The sequence below is a fragment of the Varanus komodoensis genome, unplaced genomic scaffold, assembly GCF_004798865.1.
Source record: "Varanus komodoensis strain SLA01 unplaced genomic scaffold, ASM479886v1 scaffold10, whole genome shotgun sequence".
NCBI lineage: Eukaryota > Metazoa > Chordata > Lepidosauria > Squamata > Varanidae > Varanus > Varanus komodoensis.
In genome coordinates this window covers 5,028,002-5,055,153 of record NW_025335269.1, presented here as the reverse complement: position 1 = coordinate 5,055,153, position 27,152 = coordinate 5,028,002, and the positions used below count along the sequence as shown (strand labels likewise).

The 27,152-nt window shown below is 41.5% G+C and overlaps 1 protein-coding gene across 10 annotated transcripts in view; it reads left to right on the top strand.

Moving 5' to 3' along the window:
- The window catches only part of IKZF1 (IKAROS family zinc finger 1), a 96,250-nt gene extending 73,661 nt beyond the window's left edge, over positions 1–22,589 (top strand). For 5 of the 10 annotated variants that reach the window (XM_044453491.1, XM_044453447.1, XM_044453473.1 and 2 more), the window contains 4 exons: positions 3,279–3,446; positions 4,688–4,813; positions 15,345–15,479; positions 20,221–22,589. In XM_044453491.1, coding sequence (XP_044309426.1) covers positions 3,279–3,446; positions 4,688–4,813; positions 15,345–15,479; positions 20,221–20,927 — 1,136 coding nt within the window. In that variant the 3' untranslated portion in view covers positions 20,928–22,589. The remainder of the gene's footprint in view (positions 1–3,278; positions 3,447–4,687; positions 4,814–15,344; positions 15,480–20,220) is intronic. The other 5 variants (XM_044453500.1, XM_044453456.1, XM_044453521.1 and 2 more) reach the window with 3 other exon arrangements.
- The last annotated feature ends 4,563 nt before the right edge of the window (positions 22,590–27,152 follow it).

The following is a 27,152-nucleotide window of genomic DNA, read 5'->3' as shown; positions in this document are numbered from 1 at the left end:
ATATAAAACTACACTGGCATTTGCAGTATTTATGTGCCAAATCTCATTTGAAACAAAACCCAATATTCCTTTTTAAAATTGTGATCTAGCACTGAGTTGATGTTAAGGTTACAGAAGTAGGACCAAAGTGTGGCAAAGCTAACCACAGTTCCTCATGCTTTTGCCCAGTTCCAAAGAACTGTGGAAACAACTGTTTTGATGTGTGGGCAAGGAATGTGGTTTCAGATGAGAATCCACATTACTACCTGTGGTTTCCTGGTCCCCTGTGCATCCCTTGCTTTTGCATACCCAGTATCCATATGTCAAAACCCATTAGTATTCATTGGATTGTAGCTGCCAAGCAGGAGTAACATATTCAGGTAGGAAGGCAGGCTTTTGCCTAAGTACTTCCAAACTGTGCTTATACTGGATGTGCATAATTCAGGTTTAGCAGCCCCTTTGTCCTGCTCAAAGCTACGTAGCTTAAAAAACAAACAAACAAAAAACAGCTACATTGCTTTCAGCATTCCTTTTCTTGCTGAACATACTGAATAGGATTCAGACTTATTCATACTGGATGCATTTACATCAGTAGATGAGTTAATTAAATCCACTTGATTTCATTGGGTTTACTTTAAGAATGGCTCTGGATCCATCCCTTTGATTCCATTGTACCCCATACCTATACATGACAGTCACACAAAATTACCTTTTCAAATCATGCAATCCATTAGTTATTTTCTATTTTCCATGGTCTCAGGATGAGAAAAAGTGACAGTTTGATCTAGTAGCTGTAGTGGAGCTACACAATAATCCATATTTTATTCATTACATTTGTAGACTACTTTACAGTCTTGAACCTGGTTTTCCATATCCAAACCCAGCACATTGACCACTGTGCTACACTAGCCCAGAATATGAAATTGCTTTATGTACCAGGAGTGGGATTAGAATTCATGACTTCCATAATGCAGCTGTCTAAACAGTAATCATCCTAGAATGTCATAAATTAAATCCTAGTAGCAAAAAAGAAAGGATAGTTCTAACCTGGTTTGGTTTTCTCAAATTTTCTTGTCATTTATATTGCATTGTTTATGAGAATACTTCCTGTTTATATTTATACAGAAGAGAACTTGTTATTTTACTAGGGCAAACATATTTAATGCTCAGCAGCAAGTTCACATTTAATGCGCAGCAGCAAGGCCCTCTAGCTCCATAATGAGAAAATTGTAACATAACTGGCAAGGAATACACTTTCTTTCTTATGTAGACTGTTTTCAAAAAGGCTACCTCTTTGGGTGGATTCTAAATGTTTTCACCTTTATTAGAAAATGTAAAGCAATTACATAAAATTGGGGCATGTTCCATTGTTCTGTGGGTACTTCCTCTGGGTACAGGTAACCTCAGAACTGAGAAATGGGAATTGCAGGGAAGCCTGAAAGGAAGGCTGTACGGTTGTAGGAAATATATGCACAACAGTGTTTTGTCTTCAACATAATAGTTGTATGTACCCTGTCATAATATTGCAAACTTTAATCATTTTAATTGATGCATTGGTTGATTAATCACTGAGGACAAAGTTTAACCAAAGAGAATGTGCTGTTTTTAAATGATATGTTGGTTCTGGTGTGTTACTGTACCAAGGAATGAAAAATGTTCAAGATTTCTTTTCTTCTAAGAAAAGGTGGTAGCTTTAGATCAGTGTGGTGTGATGATTAGCATGTTGGATTGGCCACCTGGGAGGTCTGGGTTCTAGAACCCACTCAGCCATGAAGCTTTTTGGGTGAAATTGGGCCAGGATATAAATGCAATGTAATAATAGTAATAAGAATAATAAGAAGAATAAGAAGAATAATAATTGTAACATAGTTTCTTCTGACTGCTTCCAAAAATTTAACAAGGCCTCTATATCAAACTTTTGTTGATATGTAAATGTATTTACATTAATTGTTGACACATAATTAGCCTATTCATTGATTAAAAGGCAGATAACTAAGCAGCAGACAGCCAAATCCAATGTGGCTCCCGTAATTCTCCAAATACAGAGGATTACAGGTAGGCTACTGAGGTAGAAGGAGAGTGGCGGCCCAGATCACCTCTGTAGTTCTCCAGCTCTGCAAAACACCCAGCCGGCTACCATAGCCTGTCTCCTCCCACCAGGTCCATAGAACATGCTCTTGGAGGTTATTCTTGTGACCCCAGAGCCATTGCCAGCATGGCTCTTTGTGTATCAGCTGCAAAAGCAGAGGGAGGGTGCCTGAGCTATGAATTCTAGCTCTAATCTTGGAGCAAGTTTCTGAGATAGTGGCTGAGACCCCAAATGTTGCTATGGCCACGTATAGCAGCCATAGAATTGAGCCCTAAGAAACCTAGAATTGTTTGGAGGTACTAGTAAAACTCATCAGTTTACCCAAAAGAGCCTATCTTCTCAAGAGGCAATCATAACAACACAATAATCCTATTTAGAAATCACAGTACTGCTAAATCAAAGTAGATAACATGCTAATGTATACCAATTACTCTGAGCATTTTTTTTCAAAAGGATTAAGACAAAAAAAAGTGTTTTGATACAACTCCTGTGTATCCTACCCATGAGGAGGGTCAGGACTTCTGAATGGAAGATATTGGTTCCTTTGCTCTGTCTTAACTTCTCTCTTTAGTCCACCCACCCCCATGCTTTTCTCTGTCTCCTTCCTGATTTGGCTGCTTAGGGACAGCCAGGTAATGGAGAAGAAATTGAAAGGGAAAATACAGGGAAAATGTAAATGAAAAGAAGTTATTATAACTGTTATAATGAAGTGCCTTTCATTTAAATATAAGAATGTAACGCTGAAATGAACTTGTGATCCTGAAATGCATTTTTAATGAGTTTCCTTTTTATTTTGCTGCTTCAGTGGCATATTTTAAAGACCCTTTGAAAAAAGCCACATTAAAAAACCCCACCAAATGCCACAACATGCAAAATTGGATATTGGTTTATTCCAAAACTGCTGATCAGGAAGAGTGGCTCTTCAACACAAAATGTTGCAGTCACTTTATTTAAATGAGTTTGAATTTGCATTGTGATGTGCCATTCTGATTTAGAAAAAAAAAATTAGATTTTCAGATCAAATTGACCCAGCCAGTGAAGCGTTAAGGAACTGGCAGGTTTAGTCTGAAAGGCTCATGTTATATCAAACCTGCAGCCGGTGGAAGTCATAGAGCGCCAGTTGGAAAACAACTTTCTCACTGAAATCTTCCTCCTGTTACAATGTAAGAGTTTTGTTCTCACATATTTTTCCCTCTCATTCTCCCTGTAGGCGAACGCCCCTTCCAGTGTAATCAGTGTGGGGCATCCTTTACTCAAAAAGGCAACCTTCTCCGCCACATAAAGTTACACTCTGGCGAAAAGCCGTTCAAGTGCCACTTGTGTAACTATGCTTGTCGTCGTAGAGATGCTCTTACAGGCCATCTGAGGACCCATTCCGGTAGGTGTCCACATTAGAACATTCTAGAAAAAGTCTGGTGGCTGCCTAGCCAGGCCATACTTCAAATGCCACCTCTGCATCTGATTCAGGATGAAAGATATGTCATTTCAGATTTCCTCTTCTCCTGTCCTGAAATTAAGGCTTGATATCAGTTTTAAAAAACATTAGTTGGCATTCCAAGTGGGCCCACATAACTTCTGTGCCTAAGTTGAACACAGCCCATCAGCCACACAAGGAGGCCTATCAGAAATTTGGTGACCTTCCTAATTTTCCTGCCTGTCCAGGACTGCAAGTATAGGGGGATTGTCAAGACCCTGACAGGACACATCATATGGTTGATAGGCCATGTTCTGCTTGGCAAGCCATAAGTTTTGAAGGCCTGAAACAGTTTGCCAGAGAACAGAATAATTCTGAAGCAATTTAAGCCCTCCTCAGTATCCTCACAAACTAAGTAGCACAGAGAAGAGGAAGCTGTGAAACTGTGTTTGGAAGAAGAGTTTAAAAGAGTTTCATATATTACATGTATGACATGAAGAATTCACATTCTGTGACTTCAGTAGCAACTTACATATTACAATACTCATAAGGGCTTAGACTGAATTCAAGTACTGGAGTAGGTTTTTCCAGTTTTCCTATACATAAGCTGACCTAAGTGGAGGTTATGTTAGGTTTGTGTGGTAGGTAGGGACCAGCCAGGAGAATTCCTGGAATCTGTGTATGGCAAATTTACTCCCAGGAACTCTAAATACTATAAACCCTGATATTAAACTAATTTCCAAGACCTCACCAACCTTACTTTTCCTGTAAAAGAAATTAAAAAATGCTGTTTCTAAACACTTTAAAGAATCAGTTAGTCTCAGATGCACATCAAAATGTATTTTGATTTGGATCAAACTCAAACTTTAAACTCAGTATTGAGCAAACTCCAGTTTGTTGGAGTTAGTTCCCTTCTTGCTAGTGGCTTACACTTCCCAAGAGCTTCTATAAGAGAAGATAGCAATTAAGCTCATATAGAAAGGGCCTGCTTTCTTTAACACATGGCTGAGGCACATACATTAGGAATACAACAGTTGTCCATTTCTTGTTTCTGTACAGAATATTGATTCTAAGTGTTTGTTTAGCTCTGCCTGCATCAGCTTGACTCACAGATTCTAAGGTGTGTGCATTATTTGGCTCAGATTATGTTACCCACATTTCATTTCATTTAGCTTATACGGTCAATTCCGTTTCCCCCATTGCAGTTGGCAAGCCCCACAAATGTGGATATTGTGGTCGGAGTTATAAGCAGCGCAGCTCTTTGGAAGAACATAAGGAGCGCTGCCACAGCTATTTGCAAACCATGAACCTCTCAGGTGGCCTCTATCCCGGTAAGCAAACTAAGCAGAAAGGAAAAACCAAGTGCTTTCCTATCCTATTTCTCACTGCAAGATGCTTTTACAAGCAAGATAGGCCCGATGGCATAGGCGACGCAAGCAGTCATTTCTGATACCAGTACTTTTGGGGGAGGAGGGTCACCGAAGAAACAGGTGCATGTTGCAGCATATGCTGCATTGCCCCAGAGGATGCTGGAAAATTATTTCCAAACCAGCATTACCTTCTGGAGGTGGGAAGAACTGGAAGCCTCTGTCTCACTAGCAAGTCCCAAATGGGGATAGGGATCATCCCATTCCCATTTCCATGCTGGACTGCATTTCTGAGTGCATACATAGTTCCTTGTGCATTTTGCAAAATAAGCACTTTTTGGGCCCTTTTAAACCTACATATTTTTTGCAACTGAGGCACCTTCCAGGAGCCTCCCAATTATCCCCAACACCTTTCTCAGTTCCTGGGGCAGAGTCTGTTTCTGCACATATGCTGTGGTGTGCTTTAAATGGCTGTCTGCATAAAAGTACTACCACTGGCTCCTCTCCTTAAGTGGGACTGGGTATGTAGCACCATTTCCTCCTGGAGAGGGCAAGTGGTACTATAACAAAAACAATTGGTTTGGGCAGGGTGGGAGGTGGTCATCTGGAAAGGCTCTTACATAAAGAGTCAGTCCTTTGGCCAGGGTGGGAATTCAACTGGAAAACAAAAAGGAAAAAACGAAGTCACTTTCCTGCCCTGCAGCTGCCTCCTCCTTTAAGCTCCATTCTTAAGGACAAACCTTTGAAGTTTAGACAGAAAAATGCCCTACAATGTGGGCCTTTTTTGTCTAAGCTTGCATAAGATTGTGCCCTCAGCATCTGCATTATGTGTATAAGAAACACAAAGTCTGAGAAAGGACTCATGGAGCTACAGGTAAAGTGTATACATTATATACATCAGGGAGAACTTCTTTTAGTCCAAGGATGAAATCCAGTTTTAGAGAAGCTTTCAAGGTCTGTATTTCAGTCCTGTGCAGGACCCCAACATCAGCATGTTTGATCTTAAACTTATCACTACCAATAACTAAGCTTTAGTAGAGAATTTCAGTCTTGTGGAATTAGTGGGGGAAACATGTAGAAGCTGGAAAACCACCAAATGTTTGGGAGACCTGGAAGATAGGATTGGAACCTGGGAGGGCTAAATTTGGTCCAAAAACCTGAGGTTGTTTCCCTCTCACCCCCCACCCACACACCTGATAGACTTCTACACTGCCCTTTGAAGGCTTTAGCTAAGATACAGGAGTTTCATATATGTCATTCCTTTCCAAACACAGGCTGATTAGATGCAACTATAATGACCAATGCTCTGAAAGAACATAGTGAAATTTGCTAATACTGGAAACTCAAAAGAAACTACAATAGCCAGCTACCTAAAGCAAGGGTGAATGGGACTGTTCTTTCTCTGTACTGATGAGGTGGAGGTAGAAGTAGCATTCATTTTTGTTTATGAGCAGGGACATACACTGTGATCCAGTGTTCCATACAGCTTTAAAATCGATATAGAGCAATCCTTGTAGAAGGCCTACTTCCAGGCTAGATATTACTGTTTGAGCGCATTGCCTGGCATGGAACTGGTGTGGTGTGGTGTTTGAAGTGTTGAACTGGGACTTGGGAGATCTGGGCTCTAGCCCTCACCGGGCCAGCACAATACAGAGAGTGACTCTGGGCCAGATGCTGGCTTTCAGCTTCACTTGCTTCATGGGATCCTTGTGTGGTAAAACTGCAGAGGATCGTGTGAGTTTCCTTGGGTTCCTTGCAAGAGGGAAAATGGTGGGATGGGAATGAATGAATGGGAGCAGACAGGGCAGCTCCTGCTTTCACAAGCTTTGCCTGGTGCACAGGCCAGTGCCCACACAACATGCACACTGGAGAAGATGAATTCAGAATCTGAATGTTAGAGCTGGTATGCACAGTCAAGGTAATCATGTGGTACAGTCCCTTCAGATGGCATGTGGGAGACAATGCATTGAGTGCTCCCCTGTGTGAGACTAGCACATGGGGATGAGAACAGGGCAACACAGTGTGTGTGTGTGTGTTTATTTGTATATAACTTTTCTAGACTGTCTCTTAATGAAGTCTCAGGATGGTTTAACAGTACAAAATGTAAAATAAAACACAGCGTCCTGTCCTTCCTGTTGTGTTGGTTGTATGGTGGCAGGGAAGGTCTAGAAGATGGGATGCTGCTCTCCCTGCTTTGCAGGGCTAGTGCATGCAACTGTTCTGAATATTCAGCTTGATTCTGTGAGGACACAGTTTCTGCAAATACCACCAAACATTGTGCAAGATCAGGCTTCCTTTCAAGCAAAGATAGAAATAGGGTGTGCGCAGCTGACTGCCTTTAAAGGGTCAGGGCAGGGAATAGCTTATCTATGCATGATGTATGTATCACTCTCTGGGGGCAATGAGATGGAATTTTAACTAGTGTGATAAACTGTACAGTTACCTTTTTGATCCTGTCGGGATATATTATGCCAAATAACAAAAATGGACCCTTGCCTGTGACCTAGCTGTAGTGATACTTCATTTAATGTTGCCTATCCAGTCAGTGCTTGGGTAACTGGGTTTCACTTTTGGTTTTTTTGATGAAACCCAGTTACCCAAGCACTATCTATCAGATAGTGTAGAATGTATGCATGTAATATAACACTAAAAAGCAGCTGGGAGGGTTCTGACAGACAACATGGTTCAACCCCTTCCCCTTTGCTGAGTAAGTAGGGACTGTCCAAATACAGAGGAAGACTGAAATTAATGCACTTGCCACTACCTATCCTATCTGTATCAGTCAGTCATATTAAGGTGGTAGGCTATAGAAACTGACAGAAAAATGTTTTGACTGGGAACAGGAACTACTCCTGTCTGCCAGGGAGAGGGAGGGTATACCAAACCATTTCTTTTAGTATCATAATCCAAGATGGAATTAATCTAGAGGTTTGAACATGAGAGCTTACCTTATACTCAGCCCAGAGTAACTGCTTAGATATATGTTTAAATATGTTTATAACTGTATAGATCTGTTTGTTTTTGATTATGACGATGAATAGGGTGGGGCCTAGCTCCGCTGCAGAGCACATGCTTTGCCCCCAACTTCTTCAGATATGGCTAGGAGAGAATCCTGCCCGAAAACCTGTAGAGCCACTGCCAGTCAGTGAGTGGGATTGCCCATAGCATTAGGTCCTTTGTTGAGAAACCTGTGCTGTGCCCAATAGATAGGCAGTGGCTCATCATAGGTTGCCTTACCACTCCTTCCCCCTTGGTCCTCCACCTGAATCACAAAGGACTCAGTGGCTAAAGCTACCTTATCTCCTCTCCCTACTGTAATCATGAGCCTTTTTTGCTTGCCACAGCTCCCTCGCATGCTTTTTTACATCTTTTGGGATCTTCAAGCTGGCAGCCGTGGTGGCCTTAGTAAAGTGCCAAAGCATCACACTGAAGGGGCTATCACTGACTCATCACCCCATTTTTAAATTACATTTCAAATGCAAAAAAAAAATCATGAAAATGTTTCATATTTTTTTAAAAAGGAAATTAGCCAGACTTGTGCAGATGCATATTTGCAGAGCTCCAAAATGGAAAGCCTTGCCTGGACAATGTCCTAGGGCAGTGATGGTGAACCTTTTAGAGACTGAGTGCCCAAACTGCAACCCAAAACCCACTTATTTATCGCAAAGTGCCAACACTGCAATAAAACCTGAATACTGAGGTTTTAGTTTAGAAAAAACAACTTATACATTAACATCTTTGTCTTAAAAGAAAAACACAATAACAGAGCTTTCAATGATACAAACAGCTTTTTTATTTAAAGGTAAAAGGTAAAATGAAACACCCGATACAAATCTATCTCAAAAATAGATAGCTAACCAAAAATACCAAAAATAGCTAACACTATTAGTTAACACTAAAGAATTGGATATTCCCTGAATCAACAGTCTACAGCAGTGATTCTCAGCTGGGGTTCCTCTTGAATTTGCTGACCACCAGTGCAAGGGGGCAATGTTCCCCTGACCACCAGCTTTCAGCCCACTCTGAAAAAGGCATCTGAGTGCATTTCCTACCTTGTGGAGGCTTCTGCTAAAATCACAGCCAGTCCAAGCAAATATATATATCCTTGCTCTTGTTTTCATAAATGCTTCACAAACAACTAAATATGATGCTACCAATTCAAATATGCCAGGGGGGCAGCACAACATTAAAAGAATCTCAGTCTCTTAATTAGAACATCTCTTTGCTAAATCTTAGATATTTCCGAGCATGTGCATGGCCCCTGTGTGTGCTATTATCTGATGCTCAGCTGCTGGGCAATGCTGGGGCGGCTTGGCTCGCATGTCATCAGAGAGGTCTCTGTGTGCTCACTGCAGCACACATGCCATAGGTTTGCCACCGCTGTCCTAGGGGGAGTCTGTTGTTAAAGTGCGGAAAGCATGCAGCCTGAATATTGACCCTGAGAGGCTGCAAAGAGGTATAGTTTTTACTTTCCTTTCACTGACAACTGTGAAAAGTGGCTGATCTTTGCTCATGAAAAGGGGTGGCCAAGATCCTCTAGCTTTTGGGGTGGACCTGAGTATTCCCAGTGTCTGATGCTTTTCTACCCTTTCCCAAGACTCAAAAAGGTGAAATTCCTCCATTTACAGGAATACAGGATTTTGAGAGCTAGCTTCCTTTTAATTTCTTTGTTTCTCCTTGCTTTTTGACAGGGCTACCCAGGGTTTTGTGAAAGGGACATAGACATATGCATATGCAATCCCAGACTTATTACTGTAAATGAACCCTTAGCTACATATCATGTGACTGAAGTAAAATTTGGTGGCCGTTATTATAACTAGGATTGACTGATTTTAATAAGACATAGGATGAAATCCTTATTTCCTCTTGTGTATAAAGCCTGTTGATCAGAACAACTTACTTCTGAACAGATATGTAAAGGACTGGAGTTAGTCCTGACTACATTTTGCTGTGTAGTACCTCATTTCTTTATGGAGATTAAGCCTTCAAATGATTCACTGGCAGGGATTACTTTCCTTCAATTTATAGATTGCATTTATGAACAAAGCTTGGGAATAGCAAATAAATTGTACGTAGGCTACAATTCTTGGCATGCTTAGGCAGGAGAAAAAAAGCTGACAACTCCCAGCATTCCCCAGCCAGCATGGTTGGATGGGAAATGCTAGGAACTGGAGGACTTTTTTCTGTTGAAACATGCCTAGGATTGGGCCCATCATTACTAAAGAGAGGTGAGATGAACTTCTGAAGGTATTACAATAAAAATAGCAGTCCCGTTCATTCACAGTCTAGCTGACCATGCCAGAGTTCTTAAGCCAAGTGATTCAACATCCTCCTCCTCAGGATGGCTAGGATCCAGCAACAGTTACTTGTAATCTTACAGCTTTGTTCGGGATAGGCCAGAAGCTCAGCAAAACTATCAGTTGCAAGTGGTTAAAAACTTCAGCAGCACCTGAGTAATCTTTGTGGCCACAGAGAAGATTATATGATGCTTTCTTTCACTAGTAAATGTTTGCTGATGGCACAGGACAGGACACACTTTGGATTTTAGGAAGCTTTTACAGTAAAATAGTGATAATCATCAGCATCAGCGTCTGCATCTGTATGCAATTGGGGTTGCTGAGGGCTATCCACGACAAGGCCACAGGAGTATGTGGTAAGAAAACAGACAAGGGAGTTGAAGAACAATAATGTTATATGGAAGAAAACCTTTGTCTCAGTCCCTCTGCCCTGTAAAATCCTGGGAACAAGGCAGGGTAATTGCACAAGAAAAGCTTCAACTAGAAGCACTGATAGTGAACTTACATGTAACAGATTTAAGGCACAATCATATGTATGGAAAGTCGTGTATCCTGTCTGGGGAATGCAGGAAGTTCCAGGACTCCGATCTAAAAGATCAACAAATTGGTTCATTAACAAATAACAACACTAGAGCAGGGGTTCACCTGGCACTTAGCTTATTGTACTTTTAACAGATCTTTTTATTGTCCAGAATTTTTCAGATACAGTTTTAATCTGGTCAACTTTTTTTCTGCTACAGTTAGGATTTTGTGGTTATTTTATTATTTTCTGCTTACATTATAATTGTTCTATTCTCTTTGTAAGTTATGAAGTCAGGGTAGAATAAAAATTACTTTATGTACATAGATAAGAGACTGGTACTGATCTAGTGGTCATTCTCCCTAGGCCAGATGTAAGGAGAGAACAATATAAAAAACAATTCTTCCTTTCTTACCAAATGACAATTTGTACAAAGCCATGACAGTTAAATCTTGAATAAAATATTTTTAGACAGTTTATAATGCAGATGTGTATTAAATGAGCATCCTTCCAAATGAAAAAAGTAATTAATTTTGCAATTCTATGCTCATTTATCTGGAAGTAAGTCCTATTGAACACAGTGGGATTTCCTTCCAAGTAAACATGTATAGGATTATGCCATTGCTTCAGTTTGGCTGAAGTTTTCCAAAAGTTTTCTGGAAAAATAACCTGAAAAGACACTATGCCTTCCATATCGACTTCCTTTCTCTCCACCTCTCTTCATTTTAATTACTGTTTGCTCCAATCTTCGTTCTAAAAACTGTAAGAAAAGCAACAAAACTTCTCAGTATTTTTGCATGGACACCTGGTGAAAATATCTGTTATATTCAGGGGTATTAACAGTGTTCTGGAGTAAAGACCAAAAAAAAAAATACACTGGGGCTCTTCCATACAAGCTCCCCTCGTGCTGATCCCCACCATGATTCGATGGGTGACCAGTAACATGGTCTAGGGCAGGGGTCGACAACCTTTAACATTCAAAGAGCCATTTGGACCCATTTCCCACAGAAAAGAAAACACCGGGAGCCGCAAAACCCTTTTGACATCTAAAATGAAGATAACACTGCATATATAGTTTTTTTCCTTTATGCTATGTATAAAAAAACTATAGTGTGTTGCATTTATGAAATCAATGAACTGCTACAGAGAAAACAAATTTTTATTTCTGCATGCAACAAAAACATATTGAACTCCGAAAGAAAAGACGCTGGGTTGAAAGTTACTTTCAAATAAAATACTCAATGTCTATCTGAGTCCTCCTTGTATTTATGAAATAAAAAGCCGAACTTATATTATCCACTAGCAGCAAGCCAAACATGCCATCTGCTTCTGTGTGCCCTCATCCTTTTATCACGTGGTGAAATATTGAACAAACATCCCTCTCCCAATGTAATAATGTTGCTGGAATTTTTATAAGAATCTTCTTAAAACGAAATAGATCTATATCTTCATTATGATTTAGCTGCAGCTCTTGTTCAGTCACTAAAAACTGTTATTTTTAATCTTACATTATAAACTAGTAGGATTCCTTTCATATATTTTGAATAGGAGAACAGCTTTCTGCAGAGTCAAAGTCAGTGCTAAAGGGCTGCATGCATTAAACAGCAAACCCCATAAGTTCGTCAGCAGTAAAAGCAAATGAATCTACCCACGTACCATTAAATGTTCAGTTTTCTTCAGAAACTTTTCTTTTCTTTGGATTTATCCATGGTTGGAGCGGGGGGAGCTCAGTAAATCGGCACTGGTCGCAGATATAGGTGTGTTTAGTGACTGATTAGCAGATAAACTGTTCAGTGATATGAATTGTGACAGGTCCCAAGCACAGCTTTTAACATTCAGATGAAGGAGATTGCATTGGGACAAAGAGAATCTTTTCAGCAGCTTTTGTTTCATGTAACATGAGAGCCTGCAGGAAGCTTGTTTAGCAGAGGAATGTAGCGATTTACTTAACTCGCTGATTTACTTTACTAGCTAGCGCGTGGAGCTTCGAGCAGATCAGCGGCTGTGGCGGTGCGTGTTTTGAGTGACGGAGCCGCAGCAGAGGGGTTCAAGAGCCACCTGTGGCTCTGGAGCCGCAGGTTGCCGACCCCTGGTCTAGGGCTACAGAAGTTAGAAGGGAAGTCAGTGGGATTTATACTGGCTGGAGTGTGAAATGCCACCCCTTTTTCCTCTTGAAGGACACTAGATTGCAGAACAGAACCAGGAAATCTGAGGGCGCTGGCAGTGGCGGTGGTGTGGGAGATGGGCATGCAATGTTATGTGCACAGCACCAGCTAGTTAATCACATAGCACAAGAAGAGAGCTGTATGTGGAAGCAAATATGCACTTTGTGAACATGACTTTGTGCAAGTAGAATGATCTTGCTCAAGCAGCCTTCCCCAGACTGATGCCTTCCAGATGTTTAGGACTTCAAATCACATTGGCTGGCATGACCAGTGGTAAGAAATCATGGGAATTGTAGCCCAAAACACCTGGAGAGCTCCAAGCGAGGGAGGGTTTCTGTTTCTCTGACGGGCTGGTCCAATCACCAGATCTTTTGACTTGATGCATTGAACTGGCAACTTATAGGACCAGACTGATACCATAACAGGCTGGTGGTCAGATTCCGCTGCCACAGTCAAAGGGGGAATGAGAGCATGTGTCCCTTCAGGTTGGTTTTCCAAATGAATGAATGTGTCCCTTCATGGTGGTTTTCCAATTTGGCATAATTCAAATTTACACCAGCCGCCACACAGGGGAGCCTTGGAATGAGCCGAGTTTGGAGAGTAGCCAGTCAAATCCTTACCATGGAGTGGGTCTGCTTTCTTAGAATCCTGACCGTCTTTTGGCTGCCTGTTCCTTCTTCTTTTCTGTAAAAGATAAACACTGTGTCACCTCATAGGGCAGGGAGAAAGCATCTGTTATTCCTTAGGACCATACAATTAGGAGTTATTACCTGGCAATATGTCAAAGAGAGAAAGGATTGTTTAGTTACTCAGCCTCTCCTCCTATATACTTGATGCCGAACCACACACTAGTCCTGATATGAGCCTGGCTGAGTTTGAGGATGTGGCTGTCTTATCCTGTATTGCTTAACTGAGCAGCTAGACTAACCTGATGAAAAATAGTATGTTTTACCAAGCTTGAGAAGTGCTCTTCCTCTTCCCAGTGAAAATAGGTTCTACCGGGAAGTTTTGATGGACACTGACTCAACTTAATTAGGGACAAAAGAACTGGGGATGTTAAATCACACCCCAAATCTTCGAATTTAATTCAAAGCTGCATTTGGCTCACCCCTGTGTTTACATTTGTGACATGATTTTTGGATCATTTGCACAGAAAAGGACTGCATTTCAAAACCCTACACTTTTTGGACAATGACTAAAGCATGATTGTTTTAAACAAAGTACACATTTTAAAAACGCTTTTTTCCAAACATGATTGCATGTTCAGGAATGTTCAAACATTTTCTAAGACATACTGTTCTGTGTAAGGAGCAAGTTCAGTAGTTTATGTTTTATTATGGAATTCTCATTTATCCTTTTGTCTTGTTAGTTCTTTCAGTTTAGGGAAAACAGTGATTTTTAAAATAAAAATTCAACCTCTCCACACACAGATGCAGTCAGAAGGAAGAATTCTCAGAGCTTTAAAAGCTTGGATTTATCTGTTCTTTGGGTCTGGGAAAATGGGATGTATCCTCTATCGGTGTGTGAACTTGCTCCATTTGTTGCGGCTTATTTTCTCAGTAAGAGGCATTGAGGTTCAGTTTTGTCTAGATCAGGAGTGAGGCGAAAGTAGATCTTCAGATTGTTTAGACTTCAGTGCCTGTGATTCCTGACTTCAACATCTGAGAGTGGAAGACCAAAACATCTGGAGATCTACTTTTTTCCCCACCCCTGGGCAGCTGTCACACTGGAGTCCTTTCACATGGAAGCTGTTCCTTTTGGCCACAAAGGTGTAACATGCATGATGTTTCTTAGTGAGCAAACTAGCACACTGAGCATGTCAAAAGGGTTTCTTCCCCTTTAAAATGCTGTACATGTCCTATATATCTGCTTGTTGATTTTAATGACAACTCAATAAAACCCTATCAGACAGTGTCATCAATTGAAAAAGTCACCCTCCACCAGTGCCGCAAGGTCTGTTAGGCCATTTTGTGCAGAGAAAGGCAAGTTTGCATCAGACCCCTTTGTGCAGCATTTTATGGGATTTTTATCTCAAAGGGAAAAACTTGCTGTAAACATGCCATGACTGGCTGGGAGGGTAGAGCTGGCTAATGCTGCCATCCCAGCTGAAGCCAGTCTGTACGTCGTCTTGACCAGACCAACACCCTCTCTGATCCAGCATTCTGTTCACATCATGGCCAAGCAGGCACCCACTGGAGCGGGGGTGGGGGGGGGAGAAATTGATGGGGAAGTGATGAGCTCAGACAATGCCAATGTCTTACAACAACCATAGTATCCTGCAGATGTTTGGGACTGCAGCTCCTGTCAGCCTAAGTCACATGGTCACTAGCTAGGAGTTCTGGGGAGCACCAGGTTGGGGAAGACTGTCCTAGAGACACCAACTTTGGTTGTGCTAAGCTGCTTCTGCTTTTGTGTCTTGTCAGCCACTAGTGCCTGTCTGTAGACTGTGTCTCAGCAAAAATCTGGATGTTCGTGTGTCTAAGACATCTGGCCTCCTTTGACTTTTTTTTCAGTCATGAAAGAGGAAGCTAGTCAGGGTGAAATGGCTGAAGATCTGTGCAAGATGGGGTCAGAGCGATCCCTGATGCTGGACAGACTAGCAAGTAACGTCGCCAAACGTAAGAGCTCTATGCCTCAGAAATTTGTTGGTAAGAGTTATAAATGTTTGCTGCCTCCTTTATGTGGTTGGATTGTTCAACTGTGTTTGTATTTCTCCGTTGCAACAGGAAATTTAACCAAGAAATTCAGATTCCAGGCTGCTCCTAGCTCCAGTCAAATCAGAAATATGGACCTATTTTGGATCAGTCCTTTAACTTACATTCTTTATCTGAGAAAGCATGAGGACTTCTGGTTTGTCTTAGCATAAGGCACTTAAGAACACACATATCTGAAAGAATATGATAGTGTCCTAGCATTGTTCACACAGCTGTTTTCCACTACTCATCTCCCTTGTTGTCTTATGAAAACTCAGAGTGGCCTGCATGAGGTTCTCAGTGGCCTTCTGACCAGTTACTGATCCAAAGCCACACCTGTTTACTTTCAGCAGTACAGTAGCATCTGGTACTCCTAGATTCTTCACCAAATCAGCCTTCCCTTACCCTAGTTCCCTCTAGATGCTTCAGACTTCAGCACCCATCAGCCCTGTGCAGCATGGCCAGTAGTCAGAAGTCCCAGACATCTCAAGGCAACACATCTGAGAAGTCTGATGTAGACTGCCTAGTAATTGCATACTAGAAGGTTTTCCCATTTCAGCACCTGGCCCTGAAGCACTTTTACTGGTCCAGTGCTTCCTCTATTTGCCTCAACTTTACTACAATCCTTCCGAAAAACAAAACTAAACAAAAACAACTCAACTTTTAAGTATATGGGCAGAAAACTCAGCTTTTGCAGCCAGATGCACATATTAAGTGCTCTTACATAAGTATGCTATTTTTTTGTAAAGTTACTTGGAAAAAGAATTTAAAAGTCCTCTGGGGGTAAGGTAGAATGCGCCTGATACACAGAAGGGGCTGGATAAGTAAGTTTATCCTGCAGAATATTTCACTAAGCGTGCAGCTATATATGTGATTAGACAGAGAATATTCTCTCTGTACTGGCATAGGATTGTGCCCTTATGTATTTAATTCATGATTCAGTTTCTACTGCACTTCTCATTAGTGACCTTGAAGTGGCTTACAATGTATGAAACACAATATAAAATACATAAAATGCCATCAGTCTAGTTGCAAACATTTTGCAACAAATCCAGATGCATAGCATAAATCATAAAAACATAGTCAAGCCGTAGTGTTGCAGTACATATTTCCTATTCCACATTCATGCATTTTCATATTTGAATCACACCCACAAAGTGTTTTCTTGATTTCCTAAAAGAAGAGAATGAAGTTACCAGATCAGCCTCCACAATTATGCAGCTCCAGAGGTGTGGCATCACTGCTGAGAAGAATCTAGTCTCAACAGCTGTCTAACTCACTTCTGTAGTATTGGTACCCTTATCGGAGCTTCCTCAGATGGATGTAAAAAATGAGTAAATCAACATCTTTCCTGGTTAACTTTTTTGCAGGTTTGAACATCTCCCTTTACAAGAACATGCCATGCTTTCTTCCAGAATTCTTTGCCATGTGATGGGGAAAGCCTGTATTCAAAGTGACTGGGTTCACACAACACATTAAGCTGCCATAGATTCAGTAGTCTGAACCCAGCACTCTTCCCACACAGTGGGATAAGTTCTGCATGGTTTATAAAGTATCCCAAATAAACATGGCTTGCAGCAGAGTTTAATGAACCCACAATGGCTTATTGTGTTGTCCAAACCCAGACAGTAAAATAAGTCATGATCCAGTTGCAACAGAGAGCCCTTCAGCAAAAGTGACAGAAAGACTCGCTGCTCTAACCAAGAGGCTAGCGGACCACTACTTTTCTGAGACACCCTGAAGTGCCCACACTGCACTTACAGACAAGTTGGGGGAGTCCCACACTTGTGGAGAGGTAGGCCTGTCCCCGTCAGTTGCAAGCTGCTTCCTGAGGTGTTATTCCATTCAAGATAAATTGCATAATTGAGGGGAGAGGTGGGATGTCCAAATGCTCCCCAAAACCTGGGGATCCTGCTTCAAAGGGGGAGAGACTGAAGGGGTGACCCCTCCCCCAAATACTTTACAGGCTCAGTTGGGGGAGCCCTTGGGCTTCTGTGTTACCCCTATTTGGAAAAGGGAGGACTACAGGAGCAGGCACCCTGCCAAAGCCCCAAGGATGCTGCTACAAAGGGTGCTTTCCATACAGACACACACCCCTTAAAAAAAACCTGTAAAATAGTGAGCAGCAGGCTTCAAAGTTGCAGTGTGGCATGTACATAGGTCCTTGCCAAACTGGGGCTTTGTAGCCAAGGGCTAGCTATTTTTTTCATAACTATTCTTTTTTAAGGGCAGGGGATGTCTGGAAAACACCCTTTGTGGCAGAATCCTCTGGTTGGAGGAGGGGCTGTTCTTGGCTGTCCTCTCTTTCCAGATATTAAAGCCTGTATTTATTTTTTTTTTTGGAAAGAGGTGCTTTTGGGAAAGCAGCAGCCAGCACTAAAGAGCTTGCCATAGCTCAGGACATGCCTGGGTGACTCTGCAGTGTCCCTGAGATACTCCAGGAGCACCAAGAAGTGGAGAAGAGAAGCAGGGAGAGGCATAGAGGACCTTAAACTGCAGTGCATGGTCAGAACTCCCATAGGGTTTGATGCATGGTGTGAACCTAGCCAGGCCATATCTATGAATATGCTAATAGAGGAAATTTGATCAGGATGAGAATTTGTCACAATCCTTTTGGGCTAGTGTTGTGTGCTGCTCTCGGAATGGGGCCAGACTCAGATTGCATGCTCTCACTTCCTTACACTTATGGTAAGAAAACCTGCCACATATGAGGACTAGAACACTAACATTTCCTGTCAGTTATTCAGAGAGTGGTGAAAGAAGATACCATAATGACAGTACAAGTTTAGTGAGACTCGGATTAAACTTGAAAAGACTTTCTTCCTTATCAGAATGGAATCAAGGTTAGACTAGAATGTGTTACCCTCCCAGCTTCGGTTCTGCTTTCCCACAAAGCAGACTCTACTTGCCTTTTGGGTGATTTTTCTGTCTCTCAGTTGTATTTTGGATGATCACCACATGTCCTTACAATTTACTCTAGTCCATGCTTAATTTAGAGAAAAGACAGTGAGGCTCAAGCCTGAAATGCCACCTCTAATCACATTTAGATAGAACTAGACAAGGTGGAGGAGGATCTGGGATGGGTTATTCTGCATTTTATAAGGTTAAAGTTAATGGTAAGGGAGGTATAACCTTCCCCTCATGCCACTGTTCCAGTTTTAAATTATCTCTTCCCACCACTACCAGCATAGGCACAGCTAAAGCTGCTGCTTATTACCCAGGACAAAAGAAAAAAGAAAAAGGAAAGACAGCTTTGGGTGGTAATTGGTGGTCAGGGAGGCACACCTCACAAGAAAACACACAGCTGGAAACCCATGGTAGGGGAAGTGGCATGTGGAGAATTGCAGGAAATGAATCAGTAGGTAGAGGGAGTTTGTGTGTACTATGTTTGGCCCTTATATTAGCAGCCTCACAACCTCTTCTAGCACCCTGTCTCTGCTGAGACAGGACTTGGTGGGCAAGAGAGACGTCAGGCAGAGGCCAGACAACTGGTGAGTGGTGAGATCCTTCACTTTCCTCCTTCAGGTTTCCCAGTTGAGGACCTTCATGGTTCTGTCTCAGCAGAAGCTGAGCTACCTATTAATCTTCCCATGGGAGAAAAAATAGATGGAACCCTCACAAAGAACAGTGGTTTGGAGTGGTCTCTCCCAGGCTGGTAGACTGTTCACAAAGCTCCCCCTTTTTAAAATGAGGGAAGACCAGCAAATAAAAGGAATTCCAAAAAGAGGAAGGGGAGTTGGTGCAGAATTGCACAGTTAATTCTGAAATCCATATCTGTGGTGCTTCCACAACAGCACTCTGTTTATCTCTCTATATAGCTGTATATATAAGCTATACATTCCCAAGCTATTCTCAAGATGTTTCAAGCTTCAATTCACATCATCCCCAATCATCATAACCAGTTGTCAGGAATGCAGTAGATTGTGGTCCAAAACATCTGGAGGGCTCCAAGTTGGGAAAGGCGACCACATGCCATCCATACATATTTATATTCTTATATTCCTTTAGAATGGCACCAACTACAAAAGCACCATGCCACCATTTGATTTGCATGGCAGAAATAAAATGTAACCAATTGTTTAAAAAAGTGGTTCAGATGTTAATTTCAAGATTTCAAAATCAGACACCAGAATTCAAATAATCTAGTCATATCATGGATCTGTTTCTGCAATTAATTTGAAATACCAGTCTAAGGGGTAGGAAATGTATCCCTAAACACACATTTGAATCTTAATTTCCAATGGTTATGAATTTGTAATAAAAATTAATTGCAGTTTAAGATTACTTGATACAAAATGACAATTTAGGTGGCTCACTACAACAGCCATTAATTTTATGCATGAATGTATGTGGTTATTTATTTTTGAATACATAGCCTGCTTTTGGACCAACAATGGTCCTTAAATTACAACTTATGATGATAAAGCAGGATGCAAGCAGTCAAACGCATATGACAAGTTAATTGTTGAAGTAAATTCCATATACTGATACTGCTCCCATTTTTAATTTAATTATAAAATGTTTGTAACTCTAGATAAATTTTCCCTTAATAACTGAAACTCACTGAAAGCTACCTCATACCACAAGTGCTTCTGATTTTGTTAGCTTCTGCAGTGACACAGTGCTGATTTCTTCATGCAGCTTTCAAGAGAGCTTTTGTAACCTACGCCTAAGTTCTGACTATTTTGTATTGCAGGTGAAAAATGTGTGTCTGATGTTCCTTATGATGCAACTACCAATTATGAGAAGGAGAACGATATGATGCAGACCCATGTCATGGACCAGGCTATTAATAATGCCATCAGCTACTTAGGGGCAGAGTCATTGCGCCCCCTGGTGCAGACCCCACCCTCTGGTCCTGAAGTTATGCCTGTCATCAGCCCAATGTACCAGCTCCACAAGCCCCTCGGGGACAACCATGCCCGATCCAATCATGCCACTCAGGACAGTGCCGTTGAAAACCTCCTGCTTCTTTCTAAAGTCAAATCCATCTCTTCAGAAAGGGACCCTTCACCTGGCAACAGCTGCCAAGACTCCACCGACACAGAAAGCAATAATGAGGAACGAGGTGGCTTGATTTACCTAACAAACCACATAGCACCCCATGCACGGAACGGCCTCTCGATAAAGGAAGAACACAGGCAATATGATGTCCTGCGGGCAAGCAATGACAGCTCCCAAGATGCCTTCAAAGTAATCAATGGCAATGGAGAGCAAGTGAAAGTTTACAAATGTGAACATTGTAGAGTCCTGTACTTAGATCACGTCATGCACACCATTCACATGGGCTGCCATGGGTTCCGTGACCCTTTCGAGTGTAACATGTGCGGCTACCGCAGCCAGGACAGGTACGAGTTCTCCTCTCACATAACCCGTGGGGAACACCGCTTGCACATGGGTTAAATAAAACTCTTCCTGTATAGAAGTTGCCCTACAACTGGAGCTCCACAAGCAGCAGCCAAATAAGGCAAACAGACAAATGATCGCAGGACAGCATTCAGTAAAAAAACACGTTCAGAAGGCTGGGTCCCAGAAATGAACTCTTCTTGTAGCATGCACACATAATACAGTTTTATATGATTAATATTGATGTTTTTATTGCAGAAATAAGTCATCCAAAATTTTAGTATATTACGTAGGTGCTTTTGTAGCTAGGTAGAAGAAACCTTTTCTTGCTTGCAGTTGTTTCCCTCCCTCCACCCCAAGGCAGTTAACTGTGCACACTCATACCCAAATTTGATTGATAACTAGAAAGATGAAATTAGTGTTAAGTGTTTCATAGTGTTATTCTGAAAATACAGTTTTTTACACCATAAGCATTTTCTGATTTCCTACCATAATTTAGTACACGCACTAACCAATAGCAATAATCCACATTTAGAATAGGTTAAAAATCACATAACATTTTCCAGTGGTCTCAGCACAGTTGAATCCTCTTATGGGTATAAATCGTTTGAATTATAGTCTACAGAAGAAGAATAGTATGGATACCATCAACATGGATTTCTTGGAGTGTGCTTACCATGGTAATTGAGTGTGGTCTGAAGAATCCAAGATTGTGCTGTTCAAGCACAACAGGTAGCATGGCTGCAGTTGTGTTGATCACTGATCCTATTCTTGCAAAAATCCCAGTTGTAGCCATGCTTGTGTCCATTAACTTGTGGATGCATGGGATACTTTGGTCAAACCCAAACCCAGGCCATGTCAATCAAACAGGCAGGACCACATGACTCGAATCCAACACAAAATGAACCTAGTTCTAAAAGAGATCCAATGTAAGTCATTCAGACAGTCTAGAGAAGTCTGAAGGGAAGAGGCACTGGTAGCACCCAGTATTGCATCTCAAGCCACCGTTTATACTCCCCCATGTACAGAGAGGGGGCCGCCTTTCAACAAATGCTTTAAAAAACCAAACAGCAAGAAGGATGCCAGATGTGAGCCGTCTCCAGTGATACAGGAAGGAGTTGATGGATTAGGGCAGTTTTGTGGAAGTCGGTCCTTGTGGAACTCCAGCGCCACGCAAAAATGCTGCTGTCTGCTTTAATCCTATAAATGGCCAGTGAAATACGATGGTAAGCAATACAAGACAACTTTTGTAGATACCAACATAGGCACTGCAAGATATCCTGTGTTGGTTTTCCACATAAGGCTGTTTCCAGTGCATTAAGGCAACCATGCTTACGTGGCAGTAAGTCCCACTTGGACTAATTTCTGAAAAGACATGCATAGAATTGCACTGTAAAAGTCTTGGTGTAACACATGGCAGTCAGGATTGCACATTTTCTATAGATGAAGTGAGCATGTGGTTAATGATTTTCCTGCCTGCCTCAGCACTCCTTGGCCACTTTTAAAATCAAAAGATGAGTTCCCTCCCTCCCCCCAATTCCCCCACATTCTAAATGAAACTCCTATTTAGAAGTGAGAGACAGTTCATGGTTGGCATTGGGGGTTTGCTGTTTTTTTCACTCTTTTCTGGGACAAATACTTTTGATTTCAAGGCTACACTGAATCTGCAATACCCACACTTTGCACTGTAAAGTGCATCTTTTGCTTTTATAAACAGTCTTCTCAAAGGTGCTTCAACTTTAGCACATGGGGCACAATGCTATGCATGTTTAGACAGGAAGAAATCCTGCAGTTCCCTGCATTCCATCATGGACTTTTTCTGTCAAAATATGCACAGGATTGTGACTTCAGTGAAAAAAAATCTTCAGGCTGAACTTATTTATCCAGCCTGTTTTGTGTACCAGGTTCATACTACCTTCTGTATCCTGAGCACTTGTTAATTCTGCTTCCAAGGGACATTACAGAAATTGGTATGTTCATGTAAACCTATATGGGTATGTCTGGCTCCAAAAGCTGAGTTTTCTCCACCCCTGCTTTAAAGAAAAATGTAAAATGTGCATAGGATTGTACACAGAATGGCTAATGTCTGTTTCACACAATGTTGTTGTTGTTGTTGTTGTTGTTAGTCGCGAAGTCGTATCCGACCCATCGCGACCCCATGGACCACATTCCTCCAGGCCTTCCTGTCCTCCACCATCCCCTGGAGTCCACTCAAGCTCACACCAACTGCTTCAGTGACTCCATCTAGCCACCTCATCCTCTGCCGTCCCCTTCTTCTTTTGCCATTTGTTGTTCCCAGCATAAGGCTCTTCTCCAGGGAGTCCTTCCTTCTCATTAGGTGGCCAAAGTATTTGAGTTTCATCTTCAGGATCCACACAATACAGAGCAACAAACCTGAGGGTGATAGTAAGTCTATATGGAACAGGGAGTCGCAGCAGCCATCTCCTGTCCCAGCCAATCCTTGCTTGTTAAGGTCACACGCTACACTTTTAAATATACATTTTAAAACATAGGTATGTACCAAAAGGGCAATGTGTGAAGAAGCACAGGCCTGCATAAAGCCATAATGGGACACACGTCTTTCCTTTATCCCAGCTTGGGAATCAACCTGTTTATAAATATTATTGCAACTAAACTTCATAGTTGGGAAAAATAAGTCTTTTAATAAATGTATAACTACTGACTTGGAACATGGGGTGGTCACTGCTGAAATGTTCACACTCTTGTTCAGCATTTTCATACAGGTGCAGGCATGCAAGTGCTGTGCATACATACATTTTTGCTATGTGCGAATACTATCTCCATTCATTTCAGTGGAGACAGCAGATCCATGTCTACATTCCTTTGGGTAGAACGGGAGTTTAGCTCCCTTCACTGACCTAAATAGGCCTTCTATGTACACCCAAGAGTTCTGTGGGCATCACAGTGCACATGATGTTTTAGACTTGAGAACCTATATGCAGCTTTGTATTATTTTTAATGTTTACAAAACACCATGGGCAAACTTAAAGGTCTATGGTGATATGTATCATAGCTCTACTTATATAGGCATAAAATAATACAGTATCAGAGTGGGTGTATTTCCTGGCTGTAGGTTTTCCTATTGATGTTGCAGCTGAGTACAACGTAGTAAACGAGAATACAGTTTGGTGTGTTAGCATATTAGCATACACTTTACCAGAAGTCATGGCCTGCTGTCTGTACTCACTTCTGCCTCTCCCTCCACCTAAGCCAAATGAGTCTGAGGTTTTGAAAATAAAATGTCCTGGTCATTTTATTTTAAATGTATGATTTTGATAAACTGGATGCTGAGAACCAGCTGTGTTCTGGACTGTTTATACTCTCAGAAGAGTGCACCAGATGAAATTACTTTACACTGATGTTTGTTACTATAGAATGCCTCACAGCAACAGATAAAGACATGCTTTTGAGAATTCACACACCATCCCTACTTTGACACTGCCTTTTTATACTTGTACTTAACATATTTTTGATGTGGTTTTATACTGTAATCCCAGTTACCTTTTCAGACCTATGTACTGAAAATGAAATGAAGCACATTTCTTTTAAAAAATCAGAAAATTTAAGTAAAATTTTGTCCGAAGACAAAAGGCATATCTTTTAGTATCACAGGATGCTTGGAACATGTCTTCTGAACATGATGGCATGTTGAACAGTTTGGGTTTGTGATTGACTGCTTGTGTATGTATGCAAATCTTAGTGGGTGTACAGTGGTGGTGGGAAGTAATGCTTAACAGAAAGGAACAAACAGAAAGGAAAAGTGATACAACAATGTCCACTCTAGTGCTGTTAATACTACTGAGGGATTGCATTGCTGCCCACAACTGGAAGTTGAATGAAAGTAAGTTTCACATTGTACCTAAAATAACACTATGTTATCCTGCCATGCTCACCCCAGTGGCCAAGATCCATTTGTAATGTTTAATTGGGTCACTGCTATATGTATAGAAAAGGTCATGCAACATCCATTACAACCTTCAGCCTGGCAACTTCAACTGCTTTTATTGCTTCCAGCAGGCAGCATGGCTGCTTACACATGTATGCTTATGCACATGGAAATCCATCACCAAAGCAAAAAGAGGACACTGCTTTGCATTTGTTAATTGATCTATACTGATGCTAATGAGGGCTAGGATGCAAATTGACCCCCAATAATTCTCACCATTGTGGGGAAAACAGTAATCAGTGGGCAACTTCAAGCCTTCTGCTGCTTTCCTTTCCATCTCTAAAACAGACAGGAACTTGATGGCCTTTCAAACAGAGGATTGTCCCCTGTAAAGTAGGACATAAAGCAACTCTAATAACATGATCCCCAAACAAACGCTTCTTAGTTACTGGTTAGTGCTGTGCTTCCCATAGGGTGCTGCTGCTTATGTGGCAGGATTTATCTCCCTCTTGTTTCCCCCTTGATATTCTTTTTTAATGGGGCAATAGCACTATTTTGCTATGGCAGGAAACCAAAAGTGAAGGCTGCTCCTTCCCCTCCACTAGGCAACTGGAAGTGTCTTTTCAGGGCCATTAAGAGAGGCTATTTAAGAGCTAACTGGCAGGCTTCTCAGCAGCAACACCACAGCTATGCTCCACAAGACACAACATATGGGCAAAATCTGGAATGAGGAAGCTATAGCACAGTAGACCTGCGTAGCTTCTGTAGCACTTTGCCAGTCAACAGTGGACAAGTCGAAGAAGCGACTGCCTTCCAAATGTCTTAAATAGTTACAAACTGGGTCCAAAGGAAGAGGACATCACACCATGCACTAGAATATAGTGGGCTTCCAACAAGAGCTCCTCAATTCTCTGTAAAAACACTGTGAATGAAAGATGGCAATACCAGACTAAACTGTTAGTGTGGAAGCAATCTATGGCAGGTTTGTCAACACACTTAATCCAAATTAGCCCCAGTATGGTATTCAGAATTTCTCAGCTGTCTAGTTAGGAAAAGCATGTGGTATGAATGCATAGAGATTGCACATTAAGAAAAATCTTGCTTGTGGAAATCTAGTACATCACACATCAGGGACAGCAACCAGGTTGAACCTTTTTTTCTCAAAATGCTAGTCTTCCATGTGCAGATTATTGTGAGTGGATGTGAAGGAGGGGGAACACAGGGGAGTGCAACTCTGGAACTATTTTCGGAGTAGAAGGCTGGAGTAACTACTTTGCTTGGCAATGCAATATGGTGGCAACAAATTGCTCTCTGGAATTACTATTTTTTCTGACAGATTAGCATGAATTACGTCAGAAAACGAGGAAAATAATTAAGCAGAAACTGGGTATCTTCTTGGATGGGGATCCCACTTAATGCTAATATTTTAAATGCACTTTGCAAGAATTTGCATTTCTAATTAAAAGTTAAAAGTTGCCTTTCAGCTGGCTAAAGAACTTTTGTGAGAGCTCAGTAAGTTTTATAAACTGAATCTATACAATCAATTAAGTGCAACAGAGATCAACACTGCTTATGCTCAAGTGTGGATGCATAGGATTGCAGGCAAGCCTTGTCAAATTAATTGTGAGATTTTATTAATATTTTAATCCTGGATGGAGTATAAACAGAAATGCAGGAGATTTAGAAGCCTTTGAGTTTATGATAAATCAATGATTGAGGGAGAACACTTGGCACATGCTCATGGAGACTCTTTGATTATAATTTCACATGCTTGAAGCTGAACCTTAGCTCAAATTAAACAATGAATAACAAAATATTCCCTGAAGCCAAAACTGACTATTCGCAATACCAGTAGTTCAAACAACAAAGCCTGGGGACTCTCTGCCTGCCAAGGAACCTGTGTGTTTCAACCAGGCTTGGCGATAAATCTGAGTAACTATTAGGTGTTATATTTTTCAAAATGGACGAAATCAGCCATTATGGGTTTTGCTCTAACAGTACAAGGAGTGACTCGAAAACTCCATGACCCCGTCAAAGCCAAATCCATGTGTGATCCTTCCTGCATCAGGGCCATCTTAACGCATGGGCCTGATGGGCACTTGCCCGTGGGCCCCATACTACTCTGTGTATGTTAACCCTTGGAAAATTGGAAAACTTCCAAAATTAACAGTAGTTGTAGTTGTTGTAGGGCCCCCAATACACTGCTTTGCCCAGGACCCATAATGCTGTTAAGACGGCCCTGTCCTGCATTCCATCTTAAGATTCAGAGCACATAGGTCTCATAGCATCCACATCACCAGCTTTTCTTCAGCTCCTCCTTCCCCACCCCCTGCCTTTTGTAACATCCTGCCTGATGAAGAAATCTGGAGATCTCA